This window comes from Rhipicephalus microplus, chromosome 1 (genome assembly GCF_043290135.1).
Source record: "Rhipicephalus microplus isolate Deutch F79 chromosome 1, USDA_Rmic, whole genome shotgun sequence".
Taxonomy (NCBI): Eukaryota; Metazoa; Arthropoda; class Arachnida; order Ixodida; family Ixodidae; genus Rhipicephalus; species Rhipicephalus microplus.
Window position 1 is genome coordinate 6771042 of NC_134700.1, and position 27971 is coordinate 6799012.

Consider the following 27971-nt stretch of genomic DNA (forward strand, 5'->3'; position numbering starts at 1 on the left):
ATTAACCACGATCTGTCGATCACTTCCTGGCAGGAATTCCAACAGCAGATACGCGACACCTACGGCAGACTCGAAAGAAAAGAGCAAGCAGAGCAAGCCCTTCAAAGCAGATTTCAGAAGCCGAATGAAAGCGTAGCCATGTTGGTGGAGGACATGTCGCAGCTTTTCAAGCATGCTGATTTAAACTGTCGGAAGCGAAAAAGGTGTGTCTGCTGATGCGTAGCGTAGAGGAGCAACTGTTTGCAGCAGTCGCAGAGTTTGTCAGCGAAGCGACTTTGATAGAACGAGCTCTTCAGCAACGCTCCTTATTCTACGACCACCACCCCATTCTGGTGTCAGCATCTGCCCCAACTTTGCCTAGTGACACTGATGCCCTTCGTGAACTTGTGTGTAGTGTCGTGCGTGAGGAACTCACTCGACTTCAGAGAACAAAATTTCAACCACTCGTAACTTCCCTCTCCGATATTGTCCATGAAAAAGTTCACCAGGCGGCACAGCAGTTCATGCCAGTGAGACCCATGGCCGCTTCGTCCCGACTCACGTGCAAGCACTGCGGTGACCTGCCCAGCCCACGACACATAGCTACCATCAGCCCTCTGAAGAAGAGCTGCACCAGTTCTAAAGACCCGCTATATATGCCTGTAGCCTGCACGTACAAATCCACGAGCCCCCGACAGAATCTGGAAAAGCCAAGTGTGCGGCGTACGTCTGACAATAGACAAGTCTGCTTTCACTGTGCTAAAGCGTGTCACTTGTATCTAACTTTCTATTATCGAATAATGGGGCTCCAAGGATTTCACACCAACGCTCGTCATCTGTGTGAGGAAGAGCGGCTGGGAAAGATTCAGCAATATTGGTCCAGCCAACATTCGTCGCCGTATGACTAGTTCACACCTTTCGAGCCATCCCTGCCGTGTGCCCGATCGAATGAAGTGACACTCTCATTCACCACTTCCTCGACGATCCATGTCATCTAGCCACTAACTGATGTTTTCCGCTTCTGTGGGCAACTGGCCCCCGAGCTCAAGCTGGAAAAACTAAGAACAACGACCTTTGAGGGTAGGGCCACTGACCATCGCACTTCGAAACATCTTCCGCAGCACCAATCTGACATCAACGATGATGGCAATAATGACAAGAATGACGACAGTAATATCGACGATCTTGACGATATCAACAGCAACCACGACGACAATAACGACGACACTGATGATGACAGCAACTATTCATCCTCAAAGCCTTCGTTTAAGAACGGTGACATTGTTACAGCCGACACACTCATTACTGTTGATAATCGCCCGATCACTGCTCTCATCGAAACTAGTGCCGATTATTCGATTATGAGCAGCCAACTGGTTACTGCACTTCACAAGGTGATGATGCAATCGCTAGGGCCTAAGCTTCAGAAAGCAGGCGGTCATCTTCTCACGCCGATCGGCAAATGCACAGCGGGAGTACAAATTCGTCAAGCCACGTTAGTTGGTACATTTGGTATACTGCTCCAGGCAGATCATACTGGGCATAGACTTCCTTTGGGAGTACAAGCCGTTATGAACCTTCGCGAGCTGCTTGTGACCTTTTCCAGCGAAAGAGCAACTGGGACGGCTTGGCCACCACGCACACTCCCCAGTGTTGCGTATTTCAGGTGAGTTCACTACTTTACCCCCGCAAACTAGTGTATTCATCACCGTGGAAGCCGGCGACGACACTCCCATTCTCGGCGTCGCTGAGGGTAATTTGTCAGTCTTGTTGGCTCGACAGGTTTGCGTAGCTTGACGCAGCTTGCAGCCTTCGTCACAGACAGCACATATTCCAGTTTTGAATTTCAGCCACAAATATCAGAATTTCGTCCCAAGAACTGCAATTGCCCATTTGGAGCCATACAATGATTCTGCTTATTCCCTCACAGTTCTGCAAGATGGCACAGATTCTCACGCTGATGCACAGACCCACGTTAAAATTGATCTGAATTCAAAACTGTCTAGTGTTCAACAGGCTGGCCTTCAAAGCCTATTAGACTCTTTTGCAAACTGTTTACCTCAACGTCCAGGGTGAATCAAATGCCCATCACGAAACACAAACTAATCACACACCCAAATGAAACACCAGTACGCCAACGTGTCTACCACATCTCTCGTAGGGAGCAATACACTATCCCAGACCAAGCAAACTAATGCTTGAGGACAACATCGCACAGTCTTCCACCAGCCCATGAGCATCACCCGTGGTTTTAGTGAGAAAGAAAGACAGATCGATGCATTTTTGCATTGACTACCGTAAGCTCAACAATGTTACGAAAAAGGATGTCTATTCCCTACCCCCCATTGATGACTTTCTTTGGACTACTTCAACACGTTTGACACTTCTCATCAATGGACCTTCGCAGCGGCTGCTGGCAGATCAAGGTTGAAGCGCGAGACTGCGAAAAAACAGCCCTTATTACACCAGATGACCTCTATAAACTTAAGGTCCTTCTTTTCGGCTTGTGCTCGCTACTTTTCAGCGCATGATTGATACGGTTCTTTCAGGTCTGAAGTAGCAGCTTCGTCTATTTAGATGACATAGTAGCCTTTCCTGAAACCTTTGACCAGCATCTCCAAGGCCTACTATGATCAGCTCAAATTTTCAGGCCATGTAGTCAGCTCTGACGAAATTCGACCAGACCCTGACAAGACACTTGCCGTTGTTTCTTTCCCAACACCTTTGAACAAACGCGAACTCCAGCACTTCGTTGCAAATTTTTCAAACATAGGGGAACCTTTCCACCAGCTTACAAAGGACAATGTTCCATTCGTTTGGGAGCAGAAGCAACAACATGCGTTTTCTGAATTACGGAAATGTTAGCAAACACCACCCATTCTGGGGAACTTTGACGAAGACGGTGACTCTGAGCTGCATACGGATGCCAGCAACATTGGTCTTGATGTCGTTCTCGTACAGTGGCGAAATGGGGCCCAGCGCGTCATTGCTTACTTTGTCAAAAGCTTAAAGAACTATTCTCCTACAGAGAAGGAATGCTTTGCAGTAGTATGGGCCATTGCAAAGTTTCGAACATATCTGTAGGGCCGACTGGTTCGTGTCGTGACGGACCACTAATCCCTGTGCTGGCTGGCCAATCTCAAGGATCCATCTGGCTGTCTTACATGCTTAAATCTTCGTTTACAAGAGTGCGACCTGATGATCATGTTCAAGCAAGCACACAGATACCGACTGCTTGTTAAGTGTTCCACTTCAACCGTTGCAAGCTGAAATTGATGAAGAACGAGCATTCCTTTCCGTTCTCACAGCGTCCGACATGAGCAAGCAACAATGCGACGATTCAGAGCTACAGCCCCTCATTGACTATCTTGAGGGCCATTTATCGGAACTACCTCGTAAGTTTGCGAGTACATTATCATAGTTTTTCTTTCACAATAGCGTCCTCTATGATTAGCTTTTTACTCAACCGCGACTGCCTACTGCCTTGTTGTGCATGCAATCCATACGTGACAACATTTTACATGTCTCTCATGACGACCTAAAATCAGACTATTCGGGCTTCACACAGACGCTCTCGCATATACGCCAGGGGTACTTCTGGCCCAACCTTCGCAATGACGAAGAAGCAGTATGTCAAAATGTGCCGCAACTGCCAATGACGCAAGACACTACCCGCGTGTCCGGCTGGATTTCTGCATCCCGTTGCTCCTCCATCGACTTCTCTTCAGCGAGTTGGAATAGATTTTCTCAAACCATTCTCCACGTTTAGAGCCAGTGATCGCTCGATTGCTGTTGCCACAGACCACCTCGCGACATACATTGAAATCAAAGCTCTCCCAAAAGGCCCAACAACCGGTATTGCCAACTTCTTTGTACATAGCATTGTACTCCACCACAGTGCTTCGACAGTGGTGATAACTCACAGGGGCACGACATATGCAGCACAGCTTACGGAAGATATCATGCAGCTCAGTGGTACCGCTCACCGTAAAGCAACAGCTTAGCGTCCCCAAACAAATGGGCTCACAGAGAAACTAGACAAAACGATAACAGACATGATTTCCATGTACGCTGACATCGACAACAAAAACTACGACGACGTCCTCTCATACGTTACCTTTGCATATGATACCACCATACAAGAAATTACCGGCTTCACCCCTTTTTACTTGCTGCATGGCCACAAAGCTGTAACAACGTTGAATGTGATACTGTCAATCACTAACTGTTTCAATGTTGACACTAATGCTACTGAATTCGCTAAACATGCCGAAGAAGTGCGCCAGCTCCCACAAATGCGTATTTGCTATCAGCAACAGGGCGACGTATGCTTATAACCTCCTTCGTCGAGACGTCTTGTACCAACCAAGTAACAAAGTGCGGGTGTGGACACCAGTTCGCTAATGCGGTCACTTAGAGAAACTTTTGCGCCGGTACTTTGGCCCTCATAAGATCGTACAACGGCTCCGCAACGTTACCTACAAAGTTCTTCTTGAAGTTGAGGGCACTATACAAAGCTGTGCCGATTCAAGGTTTTGTGTTGTTTTGTTCGTGACAATATGGTCCCAGATAGGCCACATTACTGTGCGCTAAAAATTATAAAAGAACTTTATATACTTTCTCAGATACAAAAATATTTTTATCTTTAACTATGGCAGTGTAAAAAAGATTGAAAAATGACGCTAGAAGCATTGCACAACGGCCACCACAAGGTGAGTCATCCAGTACGTCTCTGTGAGAGGCAAGGGGTGATTGGAAGCAGCCTTTGACATCAGTGGAAAAGTGAAATTCGAGAGGGAACATTTTCTCTCATCATCTGCTAGGGTTTTGAAGTTTGAAGGATAATAACTACCGTTACCATGTACCGATTTCGATCATTCTATTCATGTTCATCTCAGCTTTCGGCACTGTACAAACTCCAGTGGTGCAGTATTCAGATGAAACAGCATCACAAGGCCCCTTTAACAGTAACAATACTGACTCCAAGTGTTCCCTAAAGACTACGTCTACTGCCAAAAGGACTGCAATAGCCACAGTGAAAGTGCCTTCATTTTAGTCAACATAAGACATTAACTCTCAAGAGATGCATGTGAAGTGCGGCTAACGCAAGGCTACAAAATGTGTGGTGGAGCTCAACCGGTCAACACTCACCAAGTGCACGCTGGTGGGTGTCTGCAAGCAGTAGAACAGGTGCACCACAAACGGACTACGGCTGACGGCCAAGGCATTACGCTCAGCAAGAACTGAAAAGACACAAAACAGCAATGCCATTATGCGCCCTCGGCTTTCATCTCTGCTGCACTGCCACTCGTCAGCATTTTCAAAAGAAACTTCCTTGACACATCCAAGCAGACTGCTGTAATTTTTGTTTACACACAACAGAAAACATCTATTTGTGATGTTATGTTTGGGTTCAGGATTCGCTCCAGAAAAAATGATGCAGCACGCAAGTGGACAAAAACACGTAGGACATCTTTACACAACGACAGGACTCAACGAATAGTCAGTTACGTTCGACATAAGGGGTACTACACGAAATAGTCAAGCAGTAGCGTACAGTTTTTTTTTTTTTTTTGTCGGAGCCGATGAGGTCGCCGAGTCGAAGACGTCGTGCGTAGACCGTCTGTCCGATGCCGTAGCTCGGTTCTTGGTCTGGCCGCGTGAAGTCCCGGAGGTCCACTCCGCGGCAGTTGATGCCGGGACACTGCGCCCAAGGGACCCGCTCCACGGTGGACGACCTCGGCCTGTGCGTGCTCGTGGGCGGAACCCTGAGTGTGCCCGTCTGCACACAGCGTCAAGGCCTTGGCCCGGCCTCGTGCACGTTCCCTGGCCCGATCTCCTCCTAGCGAAACAGGCGGGAGCGCTCTAAGTTGAGGCAGCAGGAGGTAGGGCTCCGGGTTCTCCCATGGACCCCGGACGCCCAGCGAAGGATAGCCCAGCCTTGGAATTCCGACTATCGCGCACGGCCCACGCACTGCTCACGCTGTCTCGAGGCATGCCGCGCACCCGATCGCCGTCCTCTTCGCCACCACACGGCACATACGCGATTCGCCCCCGCACGGCGCACACATTCAAAAGGATCAACACACAAGTCGCCACCGCACGGTGCGTTGTTTTGTTTTTTGTATACTTTAACCCCGCGTGCCATATATTATGACAATACCCCCTTTTTCAAGAAAGTTGTTTACAACTATTCTAAGAGAGACGCGCGGGAAAAAAGAGTTAATGCACAGCACGCTTTCTAGTTTGTGCGGTTCAGTTTGTTGCTACATGTTAAGCACGACTCATGTACTCATGTAGTCCGCTCCTACGTTGTCACAGCCTTTTATGTATTGAACATAAGAGGAATATTCTTGCAAAAGGAGACTCCATCTTAACACCCTATTGTTCAGGTGTTTGGCAGAATTCAAATACTGTAAGGGCTGGTGGTCGGACTGCACAATGAACGGCTTTCCATACAGGTAAATATGAAACTTCTGTATGGCCCATACAAGTGCGAGGCATTCCCGCTCGATTGTAGAATAGCGCGTCTCCCTGGGCAATAAGTTACGACTAGCGTAAGCGACAGGGTGTAGCACTTGATCGTTTCCCATCTGAAGCAATACCGCACCCAGGCTCGTATTCGAGGCGTCTGTGCGAAGTACAAACTCCTTCGAAAGGTTGAGAGCGAGGAGTATTGGCATTCCCGCTCGATTGTAGAATAGCGCGTCTCCCTGGGCAATAAGTTACGACTAGCGTAAGCGACAGGGTGTAGCACTTGATCGTTTCCCATCTGAAGCAATACCGCACCCAGGCTCGTATTCGAGGTGTCTATGCGAAGTACAAACTCCTTCGAAAGGTTGGGAGCGAGGAGTATTGGCGCCTCACCGAGCTTCTCCTTTAGTGTTGTGAATGCTGCTTCTTGAGCTGGACCCCACGACACATTGTGACTTTGTCCCTTCCTTGTGAGGTCTGTCAATGGCTTTGTTAGTTCGGCGTAGTTTGGTATGAACCTCCGGTAATAGCCAGTCAAGCCAAGGAATGACTGTACTGCCTTCTTGCTTGCAGGACGCTTAGCAGCCAGAATCTTCTCCAGTGTTTTGAGAAGGGATTCGACTGTAGCCTTCCCGATGCGATGTCCCAGGAACACGAGGCTGCTTTCTCCTATTTCGCATTTCCTTGGCTTGATCGTGAGATTGGCTTGTTTGATTCGGTCAAACACTTTTCTGAGGGTGTCGATGTGTTCTTGCCATGTGTCGGTAGCAATGACAACATCGTCGAAGTAATGATGAACGTTTTCGACACCACCCAGTACATGTCTTATCAGGCGCGCAAATACGGCCGGCGCCGTCTTGATACCAAAAGGCATGTAAAGAAAATGGTAGAGACCAGACATGCTGGGGTGGGCTCGTCAGCTGCGCCATGGTCCAGCGGGTAACACCGTTTGCGTTTATCGCGCAGGTCTTTGCGGCAATCAGCCTCGTCGACGCCTGCGGCAATGCGACATGCGCTTTGCACACTGGAAGCCCCGGAAATCCAGGAGCCAGTGGCGCATGCGCCGTCTGCCGGATGCTCACTGTATCTGGGAACACCAGACCGAACAGCTGGACCGAAAGATGGCGCCTTCATCATTTCTACCGAGGGACTCTTGGAACCTACGGCATCTCCAGGATCATCAACATCAGCCTTTCGATCGCCTATAAAGGACCACACCCTGCAACCGGCGCTTTGTGGGCTCGTCAGCTGCGCCATGGTCCAGCGGGTAACACCGTTTGCGTTTATCGCGCAGGTACGCCATTACGATTCTGTTTTTGCTAAGAAGACTAGCAATCGTTACCTGGTGCAGCTGCCGAGCCCCCGCTGCCTTGCGTTGTTATTGTGTGATTGTGCGAACATTGTGCATGAGCTGTTGTTGCTGTCAGGCGACATAGAGGAAAACCCAGGTCCAACCACACGTAGCTCTACTACCCAGAGTGACCAGACGATGTATGCTTTGTTAACAACCTTAGAAGCCGGCCAGGCCACCATCCTGGCTGAACTGAAGGCTATCAATACTCGCCTGACTAGCACGGAACAAAAACCTTGCCGATTTGGTTGCGCGGATTGCGCAGACGGAAGACCAGTGCAAATTGCTACCCGATATGCGGTCTGATGTAGACGTTCTACTCCGCTCATCCGCCCAGACATCAGATAGCATCGCCGGCATTGAGGAAAGGTTGAATGACGCAGAGGATAGGTTGCGTCGCTGCAACCTTGTCTTCTATGGCATCAGTGAAGGCGAGTCTGAATCCTGGAGCGATAGCGAAAAACTGGTCACAGATATTTGCAATAAAAATTTGAAGATAGCACTCGAACCTAAAGATATTCACAGAGCACATCGTATCGGCAAAATTGCTCGTGACAAAAAACGCCCCATTATTGTTAATTTCTCTTTTTTTAAGACTAAAGATGATATTTTATCTAAGGCCTTCAAGCTCAAGGGCACAACAGTCAGTATCTCTGAGGATTTCTGTGCCGCCACTCGTTCAATACATCGCGAGCTCGTTCGTTTCGCCCGAGAACAGAAGGTTCCTTTCAAGCTACGCTACAAAAAACTAATAATCGACAAGAAAACTTACTACTATGACACCGCTGATAAGGCGGTTAAAGAAAGAACAGCACGGGCGAGCTAGCAATAAAATAATATAACGGAGCCTTGTCTTTCTAAATCACACCCCTGCAACACACCGAAACGCACGTCGCTACGCCCTAACGACGTCACATACTCGATTCTTTGCACTAACATTCGCAATATAATTCCAAAGCGTGAAGAAGTATCCGCCGTCATTCAATCATGTGATTGTGATATTGTCGTTCTTAGCGAAACATGGCTTTCATCGCATATTTCTGACGCGGAAGTTGCTCCGTACAGCCTGGATTTGCCGTTTACCACCATGATCGTTTGCAAAGCCGAGGTGGTGGAGTTCTTATTGGAATAAAGAATTCGATTATTCACTTTAAAATAGAACACGAGAGCCCCCTAGAGATAATGTACGTAGCATGTCGAACGCTATCAGGACTTACCATAATTGGAGCGTGCTATCGCCCCCCACAACCAGACGCCGATTTTTGCAGGCTCCTTAACGACTCTTGACTTCATAAGCAAAAAGTATCCCCTAGCTAACCTAATAATATGCGGTGATTTTAACTACCCTACCATTGATTGGAGTGACCAATATCGCGTAACTATCGGTGAACCCGGCCAGTTCTTAAGCATCCTACAGGATTTTCAGTTAACACAAATCATAACCCAAGCTACCAGACAGACCACAAATACCGCAAACATTCTTGACCTAATTCTAACGTCCGACCCGAGCGGTATCCAATCAGTACATTACCTAAAGGAAATAAGTGATCATAAAGTTATCCTAGCATTTTTTCACTCAGCATTTCAGACAGAAAAACCAGTAGCAAAACGAATAAGACTTTACGACAAGGAAAATTACGAAAAAATCACGACTGAGCTACAAAGCTTCATCCTTTCTTTTGAAGAAGGTTTCCATGACCGCTCTGTAGATCACAACTGGAACTTGTTTTCGGAGAAAATTCAAGAATTAACTGATAAATATGTTCCAACAGTAAAAATTAAAAGCAAACAATCGGCACCGTGGTTTTCTGGCTCAATTAGCAAAGAAATACGCAGAAAGAAGCGACTGTTTAGAAAAGCCAAAGCCAGAAATAGTCCATCCGCATGGCAGGCATATCAAGGCTCAGTAAAGAAGCTAACGAAAACAATTCGTATTGCCAAGCGAAATTTTTTTGAGAAAACATTGCCTAATATGCTACAAACTAATCCAAAACAATTTTGGAAAGCTATAAACCCATCTCCTGCCACCCCAATAAGATTGTATAACGATCAAAACGTAGAACTTAGCGATAGTGAGACAGCCGCAGTACTCAACGTGGCGTTCTCCTCGGTTTTCACGAAAGAAGCCAGCATGAGCACCCCCATTTCCTCGGATCTGGTCATTAATGAACAAATGCCCCCGATAATATTTACAGCTCAAGGAATAATGAACATAATTAATAAAATGAAACTATCATCTGCTACGGGACCGGACGGACTCAACTCTAAAATGCTGAAAAATTCCAAAGAACCAATTAGTGCCATGCTCGCTTTGCTATTTTCCCAATCATTAACGTCAAGCTGTATCCCCATTAAATGGAAGCTAGGTAAGATTGTTCCGACCTTTAAAAGCGGCAATAGGTCATCACCATTGAACTATCGCCCCATTTCAATTACGTCCGTGCCATCAAAAATATTGGAACATATAATTTTTTCGCACATCATTCATCACCTCGAACGCCATAACATTCTCTCCACATCGCAACATGGTTTTCGCAAGGGGCTGTCCTGCGAAACGCAGCTTGCTTCATTTACACATGATTTGCACTTAAACCTTGACAGAAACATCCAAACAGACGTAATTTTCTTAGATTTTGAAAAAGCATTCGACAAGGTACCCCACCGTCGCTTAATGTATAAACTATCACTGCTGAATCTTGACCCATTTACACTTAATTGGTTCGAAAACTTCCTCCTGGAACGAAAGCAATTTGTCGAAATAAATAGCGCACAGTCTACCACAGCACCCGTTCTGTCCGGTGTACCACAGGGTACAGTACTCGGGCCGTTGCTATTTTTAATTTATGTTAATGATCTACCGTCTGACATTTCTAATAACATTCGCCTATTTGTGGATGATTGTGTGTTATATTCCAAAATTACATGTAAGCAAGACCAAATTAATCTACAATCTGATCTTTTTCGTATTGAAAATTGGTGTAAAACTTGGCAAATGTGCTTAAACGTACCAAAATGCAAACTAATGTCATTTTCCTGGCGTGCATGCCCATTATTTCACAATTACACCCTTAAAGGCTTTTCATTACAATCCACAAAAGAGTACAAGTACTTAGGCGTCCATATCACCAACAATCTATCTTGGACAGTACACGTGTACAAAGTAATCGCCAGCGCCAGTAGATCCCTCGGGTATCTGCAGCGCACGATGAAATTTGCTCCTTCAGACTTAAAATTGTTGGCCTATAAAACCCTTATCCGTCCAAAACTAGAATATGCAGCCGCTATATGGGACCCGCACCAACGTTACCTCATGGACAACATAGAAGCCGTCCAAAACCGGCCTATTAGATTTGCTTTCTCTGATTTTTCTTCATACACTAGCGTCCCAAATCTCAAGTCGCATGCGTCCCTCCCTCCCCTCAACAACCGTCGGAAACTAGCAAGGCTGGAATTATTCCATAGGTTTCATTACTCATTATCACCAAACTAAAAATAAAAATAAATAAATAAATAAATAAAAAAGCAGTTTTCTCACGACTCTCTGAAGACATTGGTACTTGCCAATATCCTTTCGTAAAGTCAAATTTGGAAAAAATCCGCTTTTGACCAACAAGTGCAAGTACGACATCAATGCGTGGTATTGGCTCGCAATCTGGGATGAGTATCTTGTTTAGTTCCCTGAAGTCAATGCAGAGTCGAAGCGTGTTGTCAGGTTTCTTCACCACGACGATCGGTGCGTGGTACAGCGACTTAAGACTTCTCAATAATACTCAACTTTAGCATCTCTTGCACTTCGTTTTCGACCTTTTCTTGCAAGGCAAATGGTATAGGGTACTGAGGGACGTGCACCGGTTTATCGGATGTAAGACGTAAAGAACACTCCACGAGCGCAGTCTTTCCAGGCAGGTCTGAAAAAATGTCGGCATACTCTTCCAATAAGCATTCCACTTCTTCAACTTGTTCAGCAGTAAGGTCTGTGGATACGTTGACATCGGTGCAAAATTGCGTGCGATGCAGGTTCAGTATTGGCATAGGGTTCACTTCATCTTGTCTTTCGGTGGTGTTTTCGTTAACCTCTGTGACAACTGACACCTGTTGGGGCTCGCTAGGCTCCCGTTCTTCGTACCTCTTGAGCATATTTATATGGAATATCTTGTTTTTCCCGAAGATGTCAATAACGTAATCCACGTCATTTCTTTGCTCAATTACTGGGAATGGTCCTTTCCACTGCATTAGAAGTTTATTGGAGTCAGTAGGCAACAATATGAGAACTTTGTCGCCTGAACACAATTTCCTAGGACGACTCTTCTTGTCGTAGTATGTTCTTTGCTTGGCGCAAGCTTTCTCCAATTGTTCGTGCGCAATCTCGCACGTCTCCTCCAGCCGATTCCACAAGTCAAAGACATACGTGTATGTTGTCCGTGTTTCTCCGTCGAGTTCCTCATTCGTCCACAGCTCTCTTAATACTGTCAGCGGTCCTCGGACATGACGACCATAGATAAGCTGAAAGGGAGAGAACCCGAGGCTTGCCTGTGGTACTTCTCGGTACGCAAAAAGCAGTGGGGCGAGGTACCTGTCCCATGTTCGTGGTCTCTCTTGGCACATTCTCCTTAACATCATCTTCAGGGTGCCATTGAATTTCTCGACTAGGCCATTCGCCATGGCATGGTATGGCGTCGTCTTGAGAAGCTTCACAAAGAGGAGCTGACTAACCTCTTTCATTAAGTCGGAGGTAAAGCTTGCTTCCTGGTCGGCCACTATTTCTTTGGGCAAACCAATGCGAGAAAACATTTCTATAAGCGCTTCGGCAACATGAACGGCATCAATTGCAGGAAGTGCTACAGCATCCGGATACCTAGTTGCGAAATCAACTAAGGTCAGAACGTATCGGTTTCCTCGGTCTGACATTGATGAAAAGGGGCCGATCAGATCTACTGCGACTCTTTCGAAAGGTGTGCGGATCAGAGGCATGTTGCCCAATGGAGCGACTCCTATTTTTCCTTTAGGTGTTGTTCGTTGGCATATGTCACATGACTTCACGAAGCGTTTTACGTCTCCGTGTAAATCAGGCCAGTAGAATTCTTGCAAAATACGATCGGTTGTTCTTTTGATTCCCTGATGCCCAGCCATGATGTTTTCATGGGCAACTTCTAAAATATTTCGTCGAAACGCCTTTGGAACTACCACCTGCTTAAATGTTCTACCTGTCGCAAGGCGATAACGACAGTAGAGTAATCCATTTTCTTCAACGAAATCATAGCAGTGGCCTTTTCCAGATTAAACTTCTTTGTTCACTTTATTAAAAAGCGATTTTAACTTCGGGTCATTCTGCTCTCCTACAATGAGTTGCGCTTTTGTAATGTCATTCGATACAACTTCCGGGACGTACAAGGGACGCATCTTGCTTTGTTTTTGTAGCGGAGCTTTGGATTTAGCCACGCTTGAAGCCTGTGGAGGGTTCCTGGTCACATTCGTTTCTTTCCACTCTTCCTCAGCTGCATCTGCTCGCTCCCAGTCCGAATCAGGATCGTATGGTCCTCTGACACCTGGAAGGTTTCCTAAAACCACATCGTACAGTGGGTGGTTCATACAAGCTACTTTTGTACTGCCTGAAAAGTAAGGCGTTTTCACTTGTACGATGGCTTCGGGGAGGCGACTACTTGAGCCATCAAGCAAAACGACATTGCTTGTTTTGCCTGTCAAGCACTCTTCAGGAATCAACTCTCGCCTGACAATTGCTGTATTGCAGCCTGTGTCCCGAAGCACGCGAACCTTTCGTCCTAGCAATCGCCCTTAAACTACTGGCATCCCATCGCTTAAGAAATGTACAGCGGGTTTCCTGCTCTCGTCGTCGTTACTTGAGCGGCTAGCTTGCTTTCGTGGGCACTTTGATGTTTTGCCCTGACGAGGTCCAGTTGGTTGTGCTTCTGTGAATGCATAGGATGAAGTCGGTTTGTTATCTGTGCGGTGACCTCTGCAATTTTCAGCTGTGTGTCCCGGTTTGACGCACAAGTTGCACTTTACCATTTGTTTAGGTTGGCTGCGACAGTCGGGAGCTGAATGGCCGAATCGATTGCAGAGCATGCACTTCACTTGCGGTTTTCGGGGTGCTTCATTAAGTTTCTCACTGAAACCCTGCCCGGTATTGGAATCTTTTCCAATGTTTGGCAAATTCTGTGCTTCGAGGAAGCGATCAGTTAGCTTAGCAAGCTCGTCAAGCGATTTGCCCTCTCGCTCCTTTAAGAAGATAACTAGTTTCGGTTGGCAACAGCGTAGGAATTGCTCGGAGATTATATGATCACGTAGCCCTTCGTACGTTTTCGACACGTTGGCCATGTCGATCCAGTGATCAAAATAGCTCGCAATTCTCACGGCTAACTGCGTTCCAGTTTTTCCGTCCGCAGCTCTTGCCCTGCGAAACTTGTCTTGGTAACCCTGCGCCGTAAATTGGAACCTCTGCAGCAAGGCTTTCTTCACTTTCTGGTAGTCCAATGAATCGGCGGCAGTCATCCTACCGATCACAGTTAAGGCGTCACCCGTGAGGCACATGCTCACAGCCAGGGCCCATTTATCTTGCGGCCAATCCTGACCGGTTGCTACTCTCTCAAATCTCTGCAAGTACACGTGCAAGTCATCGCGTTTTTCGTCAAAGAGAGGAAGTAGCTTCTGTGGGTTAAGTGGTGATGAAGTGCTGGGTAGAGGCAGAACGTCATTAGCTGCGGCCGGTACATTCCGAGCTCCTTCCAGAAGCTGTAGCTTTAGTTGGAGGATCTCACGCTGCCTCTCATCAGCTAAGCGCACTATCTCCGCAGCCTCTTTCAGTGCCTCTCGTTCCGCAGCTCTATCATCCCTTTGTTTTGCCTGCTGAGCCTCGATCCACCTGCTCAGTTCTGCGCCTGTCAGCCCAAGTTGAATCTCTACAGCGGTAAGCTTTTTTAAGTTCATTTTGGAGTCGAACGTGTGCTGTTACACGAGCGAAACTGCTTTCTTTCACTCTTACTGAGCGAATCCTGGCAGGCTCGCCAGTTTGTGATGTTATGTTTGGGTTCAGGATTCGCTCCAGAAAGAATGATGCAGCACGCAAGTGGACAAAACCACGTAGGACATCTTTACACAACGACAGGACTCAACGAATAGTTAAAGTTACATTTGACATAAGGGGTACTACACGAAATAGTCAAGCAGTAGTGTACAGTTTTTTTTTGTTGTTTTTTTTTTTTTTTTTTTTTTTGTCGGAGCCGATGAGGTCGCCGAGTCGAAGACGTCGTGCGTAGACCGTCTGTCCAATGCCGTAGTTCGGTTCTTGGTCTGGCCGCGTGAAGTCCCGGAGGTCCACTCCGCGGCAGTTGATGCCGGGACGCTGCGCCCAAGGGACCCGCTCCACGGTGGACGCCCTCGGCCTGTACGTGCTCGTGGGCCGAACCCTGAGGGTGCCCGTCTGCACACAGCGTCAAGGCCTTGGCCCGGCCTTGGCCCGGCCTCGTGCACGTCCCCTGGCCCGATCTCCTCGTAGTGGAACAGGCAGGAGCGCTCTAAGTCGAGGCAGCAGGAGGTAGGGCTCCGGGTTCTCGCATGGACCGGATGCCCAGCGAAGGATAGCCCAGCCTTGGAATTCCGACCCTCACGCATGGCCCACGCACTGCTCACACTGTCTCGAGGCACGCCGCGCACCCGATCGCCGTCCTCTTCGTCTCCGCACGGCACATACGCGATTCGCCCCCGCACGGCGCACACATTCAAAAGGATTGACACACAAGTCGCCACCGCACGGCGCACTGTTTTGTTTTTTTGTATATTTTAACCCTGCGCGCCATATATTATGACACTATTATTCAGTCTCGCATCATGAATGCATTATCCAGATTTTTCCATAACACATTTTCCACCTTTTCACGCACAGGTTTTAATGCCTACCAGATGTCTCACAAGCTGGAATGCAGGCTGATAAACTATAAGGCTACTGAGAGTGCACAACAGACCATTCAAAAGTGCGCCGTGTTTGTGTCTTCTCGTCTCCGTCCTGTTCTAGAGCTTTGAATTCTTTGTCAGTATGTACCAAACAGCCCAATCCAAAACGCCCAAAAGTCCAACCTCACCAATAGGGTAAGTCAAAGATAAAAGTTAGATATAGTTATGCTACTCCAGCGTTTTCTGTGATATAGTCCCTGATGCAATAAAAAACACACAAAAAAGGCCATGCAGCATAGAGCGTAAAAAGGATACAACGGTTAGCATCTTTTTCCAACAGACTATCCATATCACGGGAATACTTAAAGCATTATAAAACCATCTCGAGACACATGCTCATGCGCTTCTTTCTTATTACACAGATTGCATTATAGCAGTGGACATAAGCTTTAAATCGACAACGGACGTCTCGGCGGGAAGAAAGGAACCATCCTTTAGCCCTGGGACTGCTGTCAACCAGCTGCTATTTGAAGATGAATTCCAAGAGCTGTCGATCTTGGAAACAGTTCAGCAGTGCAGCTATCACGTACCGAAGCCAGTGACATCAACCGACTCGGGCCCAGACCAGAATATAAAACCAGAGCTTCATGGCCAGTTCATCAGTGGACTTGGTGGCACCACCTCGGGACACATGCTTATGCGCTTTTTTCTTATTGCGCAGATTGCGTTATGGCAATGGGCGTAAGCTTTAGATCGACAACGGACGTCTCGGCAGAAAGAAAGGAACCATCCTTGCGCACTGGGACTGCTGTCAACCGGCTACTATTTGAATATAAATTCCATGAGCTGCCGATCATGGAAACAGTTCTGCAGTGCGGCTATCAAGTAGCGAAGCCCTATCAGGCCCAGGCCCGGATATAAAACCAGAGCTCCATGGCCAGTTCATCAGTAGACTCGGTGGCACTGCCTCAGGACACATGCTCATGAGCTTCTTTCTTATCGCACAGGTTGGTGACAAGTATCTTGAGTAATCTGTGCGGGACGAAGAGATAACCCTGATGGTGCTACTAAGTCCACGATTTCTCGCTAACTTGATGTGAGCAAAGTATGATGTCATAAAGCTGTTACTACTACTATCAGGTGATGTAGAACTGAATTCAGGACCACACTCTGCGTCAGATAGCCACGAAACCACGAACACTGGTCTACTGAAAAAAATACACAAACAACAAAGTGAAACAAACAAGACGCTGAATGCAGTGACTTTAATCTGAAGCAAGTTGAAAAAAATTGGCCCCATATCTGCATATTAACCAGCAAATGTCGTCAAAAGACGATAGTCTCGCGTGTGGAGAGAGTGAACAAAGCATTTATTTGATGTTTTGCGCAAAAAAATCAGTGAATGGTATTCTGGAGGCGCTGTGTTAGAGTGCCTCGAGCGTGCAGCGGAGGCGAACGAACGCATCAAATCACGTCACACGTGAGACATGAGCGCCATCTGGCAGTTTTCTTGGAAAACGAAGCGCGTGGCTTTGAGAAAGGTGTGCGCGCCCGTCTCAGAGGTGATAAGATGTAGATAACGCAAGGCAATGGGTAGGTGCCACTATTATGTCATCTTAGCAATGCATTGGAAACACTTGCCTATTTGTGCAAGTGTTGCATGGTCAGCGCAGCATGATAAGCGCTACGGTCCTTAAAATTACTTATGTATGCCTTTTGTAGTAAAAGATACACATGCAGAATATATAAGTGTTGTTATGGTGCCCCAGACACGCACAATAATTGCCTTTTAATTGACAATTGCACAAGTATGAACGCTTAATCTTGAGCAACATTGGTGGGTGCTACGGATGGCGTCGGCCGTTTCGAATACCTGATGCCGTTACGAGTGGACAAAAAGACAAATGTACAGACAGACAGACCAAATTTTTGCGTCGAAGGTCCCCAAAAAGACAATCGTCTTCCAAAACGGTACCTGGCTTACAATCTTGAATGGCTGTAATTGAGGATGAACTATCTCGACTAACACAATATGTGAACAAAAAGTGTTGGAATATGAAAGCTATGGCAAGAGCATGACCAAAGAGCTGCATGGTTCTGTTATAAAAATGAATGATATGAAAAACAGAAGCCGCTGCAACAATCTAGTAATTTATGGCATCACTAAGGAATCAGATGAGGAGCCCAAAAAACTAAAGAATAGGGTAAATGAAGGTATATTGAAGGATATGCAGGAGCTACAAATTAAATCCATAGAAAGAATTCAAAGGGTTGGCAATCACCCGAGTCAACGCACTCACTTGACCATTCTGCGGCGTTTCGATTTTAAAAAAAAGACTGAGACTCTTTCGTGTTGTAGGAAACTTAAGGGCACACAGATATCAGTGTCAGAAGATTTCTCAAAAAGGACAAGAGACATCCGAGCTAACTTATGGTGTTCAACAGCTTGTAAAAGAGCAAGCGACACAAGGGTTTCACTGTCCTTTAATAAATTGAGAATGAACAGACGGACTTACACATGGGATCGTGATAACCAAGTTGGAGTAGACATTACCAAAAAAAATGGGCCCAATGTATGGGATTCCCAGGCCTCGTCATCAGCCCACAATAAGGCAGAGGAATGCAAAAAAAATGACACAGTGATAAAACTCAACAGACTTCCGCGCTGCTTCCTATCATTCTTTTGCCTAAATGCTTGAAGCATTGCCTAAATGCTTGAAGCATTGTCTACAAAATTGAGTGATTGGAAGAAATAATCACATTGCATAGTCCTGGTGTTGTGATAATTACAGAAACGTGGCTTCATGCTTATATACACGATACTGAAATTGTACCTCCTTCGTACTCAGTGATTCACAGAGATTAGGACGGACGTGGGGGCGGTGTAGCTATTGTGGTTAAGAACAGCTTAAGATTTAAAGAAAAGCCAGGAATAGACAATCATGAAAGTGCCTGGTGCAACATAATGTTTGATAATACGATGTTGCTGATAGGTGCTATCTACAGGCACCCGGGGGCATCTGAGGAATATCTTTTCAAGGTTCATGACTACCTACACAAAAGAATGAACCACACAAAGCTCTTATTACCTGGTGACTTCAGTCTTGCTGGAATAAACTGGAATACGTTAGATATCGGCAACAGAGATGTTAAAAACTGTGAGAATCTGCTGAATATAATGTTTGCCTTTTATTTGTCACAGATTGTTAAAGAACCTACGTGTTTCCAGGAACATGCTAGCGCAGTACTCGATCTTGCTTTTGTATCGCAGGCCAAAACACCACGTGTAAGTATTACAGAAGAAATATCAGATAATAGAATGCTCGTTTTAACATTCTTTACCCTAAATAGGAGCGCTAGCCGCAAGGCAAAGCCATCTTGCGCGGCTTTGAAGGACTACAGCCGAGCTAATAATGAAAGTGTAATTGATTCATTGATGATTGATAAGTGGGGTTTAACGTCCCGAAACCACCATATGATTATGAGAGACGCCGTAGTGGAGGGCTCCGGAAATTTCGACCACCTGGGGTTCTTTAATGTGCACCCAAATCTGAGCACATGGGCCTACAGCATTTCTGCCTCCATCGAAAAAGCAGCCGCCGCAGCTGGGATTCATTCCCGTGACCTGCGGGTCAGCAGCAGAGTACCTTAGCCACTAGACCTCCGCGACGAGGCATGAAAGTATTATTGACTATCTAGAAAAAACACTGGACAGTTTTCAGCTGAGACTGATGAAGATGTTAATGTTCTCTGAGTAAAATTCAAAGAGGCTATTTATTTATTTATTTATTTATTTACTTATTTATTTATATATTTATTTATTTATTTATTCATTTATTTATTTATACATACATACATACTGTCTATCCCAGAGGGATTATAACAGGTGGACAATCTAAGGCAGTGATTAAGTACAGCCAATAGAAAGGGAAAAATAATGAGAAAAAAATTAACAAAACAACAACAAAAAAGAAAACATATAAGCACATTTGTCAAAGTACAATCATATTGGCACTTTACTTAAATAACAAGAAAGATCACATAGCACCATATTGTGTTTGCAAGGCTATCAAGTCGCTTTTTACTAGTTCTATGGAAGTGGCTAAGGATGTGCTACTGGTAATGGAGGGGGACAGGTTATTCCATTCTCTGATCGCAAGCGGGAAGAATGAGAATTTGAAGGCATCTGTATGAAATCTGTAAGGGGCCAGGGTATGAGATTATTTATGGCGGGTAGTTCTAGCTGCAGATAGCTTTATGTAGCAGGACTTGTCTGTGGCGGGTAGTTCTAGCTGCAGATAGCTTTATGTAGCAGGACTTGTCTATGTTTAGTTGACCATGTAACAGTTGGTGCATCAGCTTTAAGCGTGCCAATATCGCACGGTTTTTTATGGTTAGTCGTCCAGCCTTTTTAAGCAGCTCAGTAGGTGAATCTGTTCGGTTAAATTTGTTAAAGATGACCCTAAGCACTTTTCGTTGAACACCTTCGAGCTTGCTGGTTAGTTTTTTTGTGTACGGGAACCAGGCAATGTTTGCGTACTTCAGGATGGGTCGTATAAGTGTATTGTAGGCCAGTAACTTTGTGTGTGGTGGTGCTTGCTGTGATCGCCTTTTTATAAATAACAGTCTTTTCTGTGCAGATGATGTGATGTAATGAATATGAGCGTCCCACCGTAGGTCATGTGACAGAATGACCCCTAGATACTTATGTTTCGTGACTTTAGAAAGGGTAGCTGAATTGATGACGTAATTGAAATTGGATGGATTCTTTTTTTCTAGTTATAGATAAGAGCGCGGACTTTTTTTCGTTGATGTTCATTTGCCAATCACTGCACCAGGCCGAAACTGCGTCTAGCAGTGTATTTAAGGCGATATGGTCATCGTGTGAGTGGATTTCTTTGTACAGGATGCAGTCATCTGCAAATAATCTGCATACAACATTAACAGATGAAGGAAGATCGTTCACGAAAATTAAGAATAATACCGGCGTCAGAACACTGCCTTGCGGTACGCCAGAGGTCACCAGTACGATTGAAGATTGGACATGGTTTAATTCCACGAAATGCGACCTGTCTGTTAGGAAATTAGTAATCCAGTCAACGATTTGGCCCTTGCCTAGAAGAAATTGGAGTTTCAAGATGAGTTTGCTGTGCGACACCCGATCAAATGCTTTCGAGAAATCTAGCAGAATAAGATCAATTTGTTTTTGGCAATCGATGCTTAATGAGGCGTCATGGACCATTTCAATGAGTTGTGTTACAGTAGACATGCCCTGGCAAAAGCCGTGTTGAAAAGGGGACAGTATTTTGTGTTCTTCTAGGTGTTTTATTATGTGCTTTAAGGTTATGTGTTCGAGCAGTTTACCAGCCGTACTTGTTAATGAGATGGGCCGATAATTGGAAGGTTCGCTTTTATTTCCGGACTTATGTATAGGAATCACTTTTGCTATTTTCCAATCCTTTGGTAGGGTACGCTTCGACAATGATTGGTTAAAAAGCAGGCACAGGTATTTTGTTATCCATTCGGCATATCTTTTTAAAAACGCGTTAGGTATGTTGTCTGGTCCGGAACTTTTTTTGCCATCCAACTTCAATAATAAGTTGGAAACGAATAATCGCTTAATAGATTTCTCGTCTCTTTCTATGTGAGGCTGTTTTCCGTCGTCAACTGTAAAAATTGATTGGAAATAGCTATTTAATACGTTTGCGGAATAGGCATTTTCTTCAGGCGTTTCGTGGGTCATTTTACGAACCTTGGGATTCATGTATTGCCAGAATTTTGTCGGGGAACTTTTTATGAAACGAGGTAGACTTTTTTCAAAATAAGTAGACTTGGTGGCCTTTATTTTATTTTCATGTCAGTTATACCTGCGCTCAGATTTTGTCGGCTATAAATATTTGATTTCTCTTTTAGATTTTTCCTCAAACGCTTCACCTTTCTTTTAGCATGTATAATGACACGTGTGACCCATGGATTCATCTTTCTGGTCTTCTTTTTCTTTGAAGGAACGTGGTTTTGTAAGCAAAAAAGAACAATTTCTTTGAATTTATGCCACAACATTTCTATAGTCGTAGTGGAGTCAGAGGCTAATTCTTGAAATGATGGAAATTCGTCGAACAGTAAGTTATGTATTGCTACGTCATCGGCATTACAAAAGTCTGGAAATGTTTTCTCTGCGTATGCATGCGTTTTACTGTCCTTTATAGGTATCCTACAATAAGTTATTCTATGGTCTGAAATGCCGTCTAGAAGTTCTATTGTTGCTTCATGTACTGGAAAGTTATCAGTGAGAAAGATTAAGTCCAGCACACTCGAGTTGTGTCCCTGTACACGCGTAGGCTGCGTCACTATTTGTGAAAGGTTTAAAGAAAGAATTAAATCAAATTATTTTGGAGCAGGTGCTGTGGTACTGCATTGATTCCCAGCTGAAGTCAGGCAGATTAAAGTCCCCCACTAGAATAACTCTGACATTAGATGTGTGACGCCGCATATACGTGCACAGGGCATCCATACACTCAAGGTTTGATGAAGGCGCACGGTATGCACACCCAAGAACGATAACGTGGGTTGTGAATTTAAGTTTGCAAAAAACAGCCTCTACGCCTTCTACGTCTGGAAGCAATGTGAAGGGGATTCTTTTACTTTTACTATAAGAGACTGTTTAAATAATTTCATACCAACTAAAATTAAAAGAAGTAAGAGGAAAATGCCATGGATAAGGTGGAACATTATTGATCTAAAATGGGATATAAAACGTCGATGAAGAAAAATAATACATTTAGCAGTAACAAAAAAACTCGCTTGCAAATTAAAAGTAGAAATGAAAGTTGCAAAAGACTACTTCTTTCCAAACACTTAATAAAACTTCATTAAAAAAGGAACCGCAAAAACTTTGGCCCTACTTATTGAAGCCAGACGGTGGAATCAGTAAAATAGAAGTAGCAGGCTCAGTTATAAAAGACATGCACCTTGTGACTAATACATTCAACGACTATTTTCAGTCGGTCTTCACACGTACAGCAATTGCGCCGGTATGCATGCCAGTAACTGACAATCGGAAGGGTGACCTCGAGATAACAGAACAAGGTATTCTAAACTTTTTTTTTATAAATAAATACCAAGAAAACATCCGGGCCTGATAACATATCAAATATGTTTTTGAGAAGATATGCTCAGCAACTTTCTCCTTTTTTGCAGATTATATTTTCGACCTTGATGAGTACAGCTTCTCTTCCTAAGGATTGGCTGTGCGCTAAAGTAATACCAATTCATAAAGAAAGCAATAAGCTACACATGGAAACATAATCATAATTCGCTGCTGTAAATGAATTAAACACATAGTGAGTAAAGTTATGACATAACTAGACGAAAATAACGTGTTATACCCTATGCAACATGGCTTTATAAAAGGTTTATCAACGAATATTCAATGATTAGTGGTAACCCATGACTTTGCATCTATAATTAACTCAAATATTCAAGGTGATACCATATTTGTTGATTTTTTGACAGCTTTTGATCGTGTCATGCACTATGAATTAATCGAAAAGATCAGGTCTATTGGATTCTTAGACAGTATTGTGGTATGGATAGCAGCTTATTTTTCGAACTAAACTCAGTATGTTTCTATAAATAATTATGACTTTCATGAACTCAAAGTTTGTTCAGGAGTGTGGCGAGGATGTGTGCTCTGACCACAGTTATTTCTTATTTACATTAATGACATCGCTGAGTGTGCAGAAGGAGGAGTAAAATTACATCTCTTCGCTGATGACTTGGTAATTTACACTTGCATGCAGAAAGTTGATGATCAGTTCAATATAAATAACATACTTAACAAGAATAGCTCATTGGTGTGACAGATGGAGCACAGAAATTACGTGTTAAGAAAACTAAATGCATGATTATAACTCATAAAAAGGCAATTCTTAGTTTCAATTATACACTAATGGGTAACAATGTAGTATTGACAGACTAAATGAAATCTTTGGGCATGACTTTTTCAAGAAACATGAAATGGAATGTTCACATTGAAAACATGTGCACAAAGGCTTTTCGAACGCTAGGATTCCTGCGAAGAAAACTCTCTAAAGCTCCATCGCATGTGAAGTTAGCCGCACATAAAATACCAGTGAGGCCGCTTATTGAGTATGGTAATATTGTGTGGAACCCACACCAGAAAAAACTAATACAAAAACTAGAAACCATACAAAATAAACCATAAAGATATTCGAAGTACTCTCGACATCAGAGTGTAAGTGCACTTAAAAATCAGGCAGCATTGCCTACCCTTGCGTGTCGGCACGTTGTGGCTGCAATGAAGCTTCTTTTAATGCTCTATCACGACCACACATACATAAAGAAACAAGACTACGTGCAGACAACACACCGCCACTCCATCAGAACCTGTCACAATAAACACATCAGGCCAAATGCAACCTGTTTAAATATTCTTTTTTTTTTTCCATGGGCTATTGAAACTTGGAAAGCATTACCAAATGAAATTAATCAATTAATCAATCAATCAGTTTATTCCAGTTTTTTTACAGGCAAAAAAAACTGAGGATGGCAAGAAAAAAGCAGTCATTAACGACTGCTTGACGAGCCTCGCCACCCCTACATGTCAGCATATGCAACAACATTGTGCAATTTTAAGAAAAACAATTGTCACTATTTAGAGGAAACAAAAACAGCACGTATAATTGCAGGCATTCGAAAGATTTGTTCACAAGCAATATCTACACATCAGAAACAGTTGTTCGTACAAGCATATCACGAAATACAAGGTGAAGTAAAAACGGATACACTGATTAAAGTCGCAGTTAAAAAGTTTAAAAACATTAAAGCAAAAAACAAGACGCTTCGGCTTCACTACCGAAACTTTGTTTACAGACAGGTTTCCGGCTTCATACAATGTAAGGCACTTTCCTTAGGAAGCAATGATAGTCAATTTTATACAAAAATGTATTTACACCTTATATTACAAAGGTATTGCGAAGTGCCGTAAATTGTTGAATGTAATCTCTGGATGAATTTATTGCAAAACTGGAATTCTTTCTTGATTGTACATAGGCATGTACTCCATGAGGTAAACAATTGCAGCAGCTTGTGGGAAAGTATAGTGCTTCTTGAATGTGTGATGCAACTTATGCAAATTCTTTCTTTTTTTTTGGTAAACTATTACTGAAGCATTGTCTATTGAAGCATTCTTTGTTTTGCTTTCGTTTTTATTTTGCTATTCCCATGCTCATGTATACTTTTCTAACCACTTCCTCCATGGACCTGTACAAAGGTTTACAGTATTGTTAAATAAATTAATTTTCAGTTTTTCAGAGCTTCTGTACTACTGCTTCCGTTCCTCTACCTTGGAAGCCCCAATTTTTTTATTTACTGCCCACACCATGTTTCTGAAGTTATAAACCAACTAAGACCCAGTAAAGCTGATTGCAAATGAATAAAGACTGATACTCCCCTCCTTTAACATGATTATCAAAGTTACTTGTAATTGATCTGAATAGGCTTACTTATTTTGACACTTCATCAGTTTGATCTCATGCCTAACTTTTCTTCAGATCTCACATTGAGGGAATCTACCTTAAACATTCCGTTGATGTAGGTTGCCCTACCAAAGACAGTTAAGTGCATCTTTTGAAGAGGTTCGATACCATAAACCGTGCCATTCCCTTCACAATATTAGAATCCGATGACGTTTGTCGTCTCCCACTAGCACTTTTGCATACCTACGTACTGATCAGATCACAGGATAATGCATTGCACGCAAAAAGAAATTTCAACTTCGCAAAGATTGTTACCACATTTTATTTTACGGTGTGAAACTCGACACTTAAACAACACTTTACAGATCCCAAAGTAGATACTGTGTGAATTTTTCAATGATGCCCCAATGAACTTCCGCTCAGCAGATACTTAGCCTCTCCTTGCGTTTACCACAGTTTGTTGGTTCACCTCCATCCTTCTAGTAAATATATGTATGAGAGAGTACCAAACTCTGAGATGCCTGCAAGTGACACCACCTCATCACGGTTTTGTTATTGACAGCAAATTCCCAACTGTGGTTTTATGGAATAGAACTTATAATAAGGTACGATGTAGAAATCATGATGCCTCTCCTTGGCGCCTCACCCCCTGGCACAATGTGCTGGCAACACAGCCATTGCGCTTCCCATTCCCATTGTCGAATGACAGCACTTGCGTGCACCTCTGGGACGAACTGTGGCAGCACAACCTCTCCCCTCAAGCTCCAATCTACCTGCCGCTCTTCTGCCGCAGACACAGGCCTGAAACGAGTCAGTTGTGTGTTGCCTTCACATTAGCAAGGTGCCCTTAGTCAATCCACAGGCATGCCTTATGTGTCATTTCTATGCAGTGTCAGAAAATCAATAAGCCAGGCTGTATGCCATCATGCGTTACGGTCCAGAGGAGTGTCGAACTCTGCCCGGAACACGTTCATAGGGTAAGCCTCCCAAAAACCTGTCTCAGCCAATCCTATGTAAATTTCAGTACATGAGAGCACCAAGAATAATTGTTATGGTTTTATGTACCAGATTCACGACAGGGCTATAACGTATGCTGTATTAGAGGGCTCTGGAAATTTAGACCAGCTGAAGTTCTTTAACAAGCGCTGTTTCTAGCTTTTCGCCTTGTCGAAATACAGCAGCCGCAGCAGTCCGGTTTCGATCCCGTGACGTTTGGGTCAGCAGTAGAGCACCATAACCATAGACCACCATAGCTGGTTGAGTACCAGGATGTAGGAAACTACATGTACTAGACGGCATATTTAACGTGTGAGTGTGCAGTATGTGCCTCGCCAGGGCCAAGGCTAGTGGACATGGTTAACAGCCTTTAACACCGCATACATCGCTACCGAGCGTGGATTCCCAACCAACCCCGTCAAGTGCTCCACCCCCCCCCCCACCATAGGAGGAGGACAACAAACAGCACACTAAGGTTGAGTGCACTCATGCTTGGGAAAACAGTGGTTCGTCACAGCTGGGACTCTGAGTAGTAAAGACACGTCTCTCGGCATCTCCCCGTCATGTCTGAAAGACTCTCGGAATCTGTCGGCCCTGAACCGCCATAATAGATAAATACAGTCACCTTGTCAGTCAAAATGCCTTTTGTTCACAAAGAAGTCCTTTACACTTAAAAACCGAGCACAACAACATCAGCAATGACTCAACACACTCCAAGCTAATCAAAAAAATCAACATACAGAAAAGTCATAGCAAGAACTCAAAGCCCCAAGATGCATTCACAAAGGGAGGACAGAGATGCGAGAGCTAAGGCCCCCAAGCTTCCTCATATATTTGGCGCCCAGGTGTTGTGCGGCCACCATTGCTGTTCGCACATACTGTAAGTACCACAAGAGCACCCACCCCACTTTAGCAGAAAATGGCGTAACCAGTCAAAGTAGCAAGCAACCAAGCTAGCAGCTATTGAAAAACATCCAGACAGGGCTGTTTGCCTTGAGACCTTTGAGTGGCACAACCCCGTGTGTGACGCTAAAGTAGGTAGTCCGCTCTCAGCTGCACTGCAATAGTTGCTGTTCTTGTAAGCGGATCATCTGCTTCAGGCGGGAACATTGTCGAACAAAGAGGCTTGCGAAGGTCAACCAAAGCCTCCAACGAATGTTTTTTAGTGCCATTATGAACTCGTTTTAATTGCAGCCGAATCGACAGGGCCAAGAAATCAGGATGGCCAACAAGCATGCCGATGCTAGCGACAGCATTGCTGGTAAAAAAGTGAAACTATGTGTGAGTGTTCTCGCTCGTCATCTACAGTTTCCGCCATAAGATACTAATTAAATCAGGTGTTTCTTTCAATATTAAGTGTCCCTTTCTCAAGCATCCACAATACATAACACTTGCAAAATGTCGCAGCGTCTCATCAAGGACGAGGCAGTGTACAATGTAAGGCCACGTTGTTGAATGTGTGATCGAGGCCATCAACAGAAATCACATCACCATACAGATCTGGTCCTGCAGACAAGTGGACTTACAAACCTGCCACACGTCTCTGTGGGATCGAGCTCGTGATGAATAATGACCATTCAGTTTCTCTGGTAACAGTGTGTTACAAACGAATACATGCACATATATATTTTTTCCATGGCAAGTGCTGTGTTATAACTGCTCTGTGCTTCGGTGTGCTTCATCCACCCATGAAAAGAACGTTAGCTTTCACAACTATATTAAAAAAGGGCCCTTTTTTTAGGACATTTTTTCTGCAGTGCATACCT

At 44.5% G+C, this 27971-nt stretch overlaps 1 protein-coding gene across 12 annotated transcripts in view; it reads right to left on the reverse strand.

The window, feature by feature from the left end:
* gwl (serine/threonine-protein kinase greatwall) overlaps positions 1 to 27971 on the reverse strand; it is a 517662-nt gene that overhangs the window by 397456 nt on the left and 92235 nt on the right. For 11 of the 12 annotated variants that reach the window (XR_012884867.1, XR_012884871.1, XM_037429392.2 and 8 more), the window contains exon 4: positions 5131 to 5222. The exons of the other annotated variant lie outside the window; for it this stretch is intronic. Coding sequence is in view for 9 of the 11 variants with exons in the window: in XM_037429392.2 (XP_037285289.2) it covers positions 5131 to 5222 (92 nt within the window). In the remaining 2 variants the exon portion in view is untranslated. The remainder of the gene's footprint in view (positions 1 to 5130; positions 5223 to 27971) is intronic. 12 annotated transcript variants of the gene reach the window in all.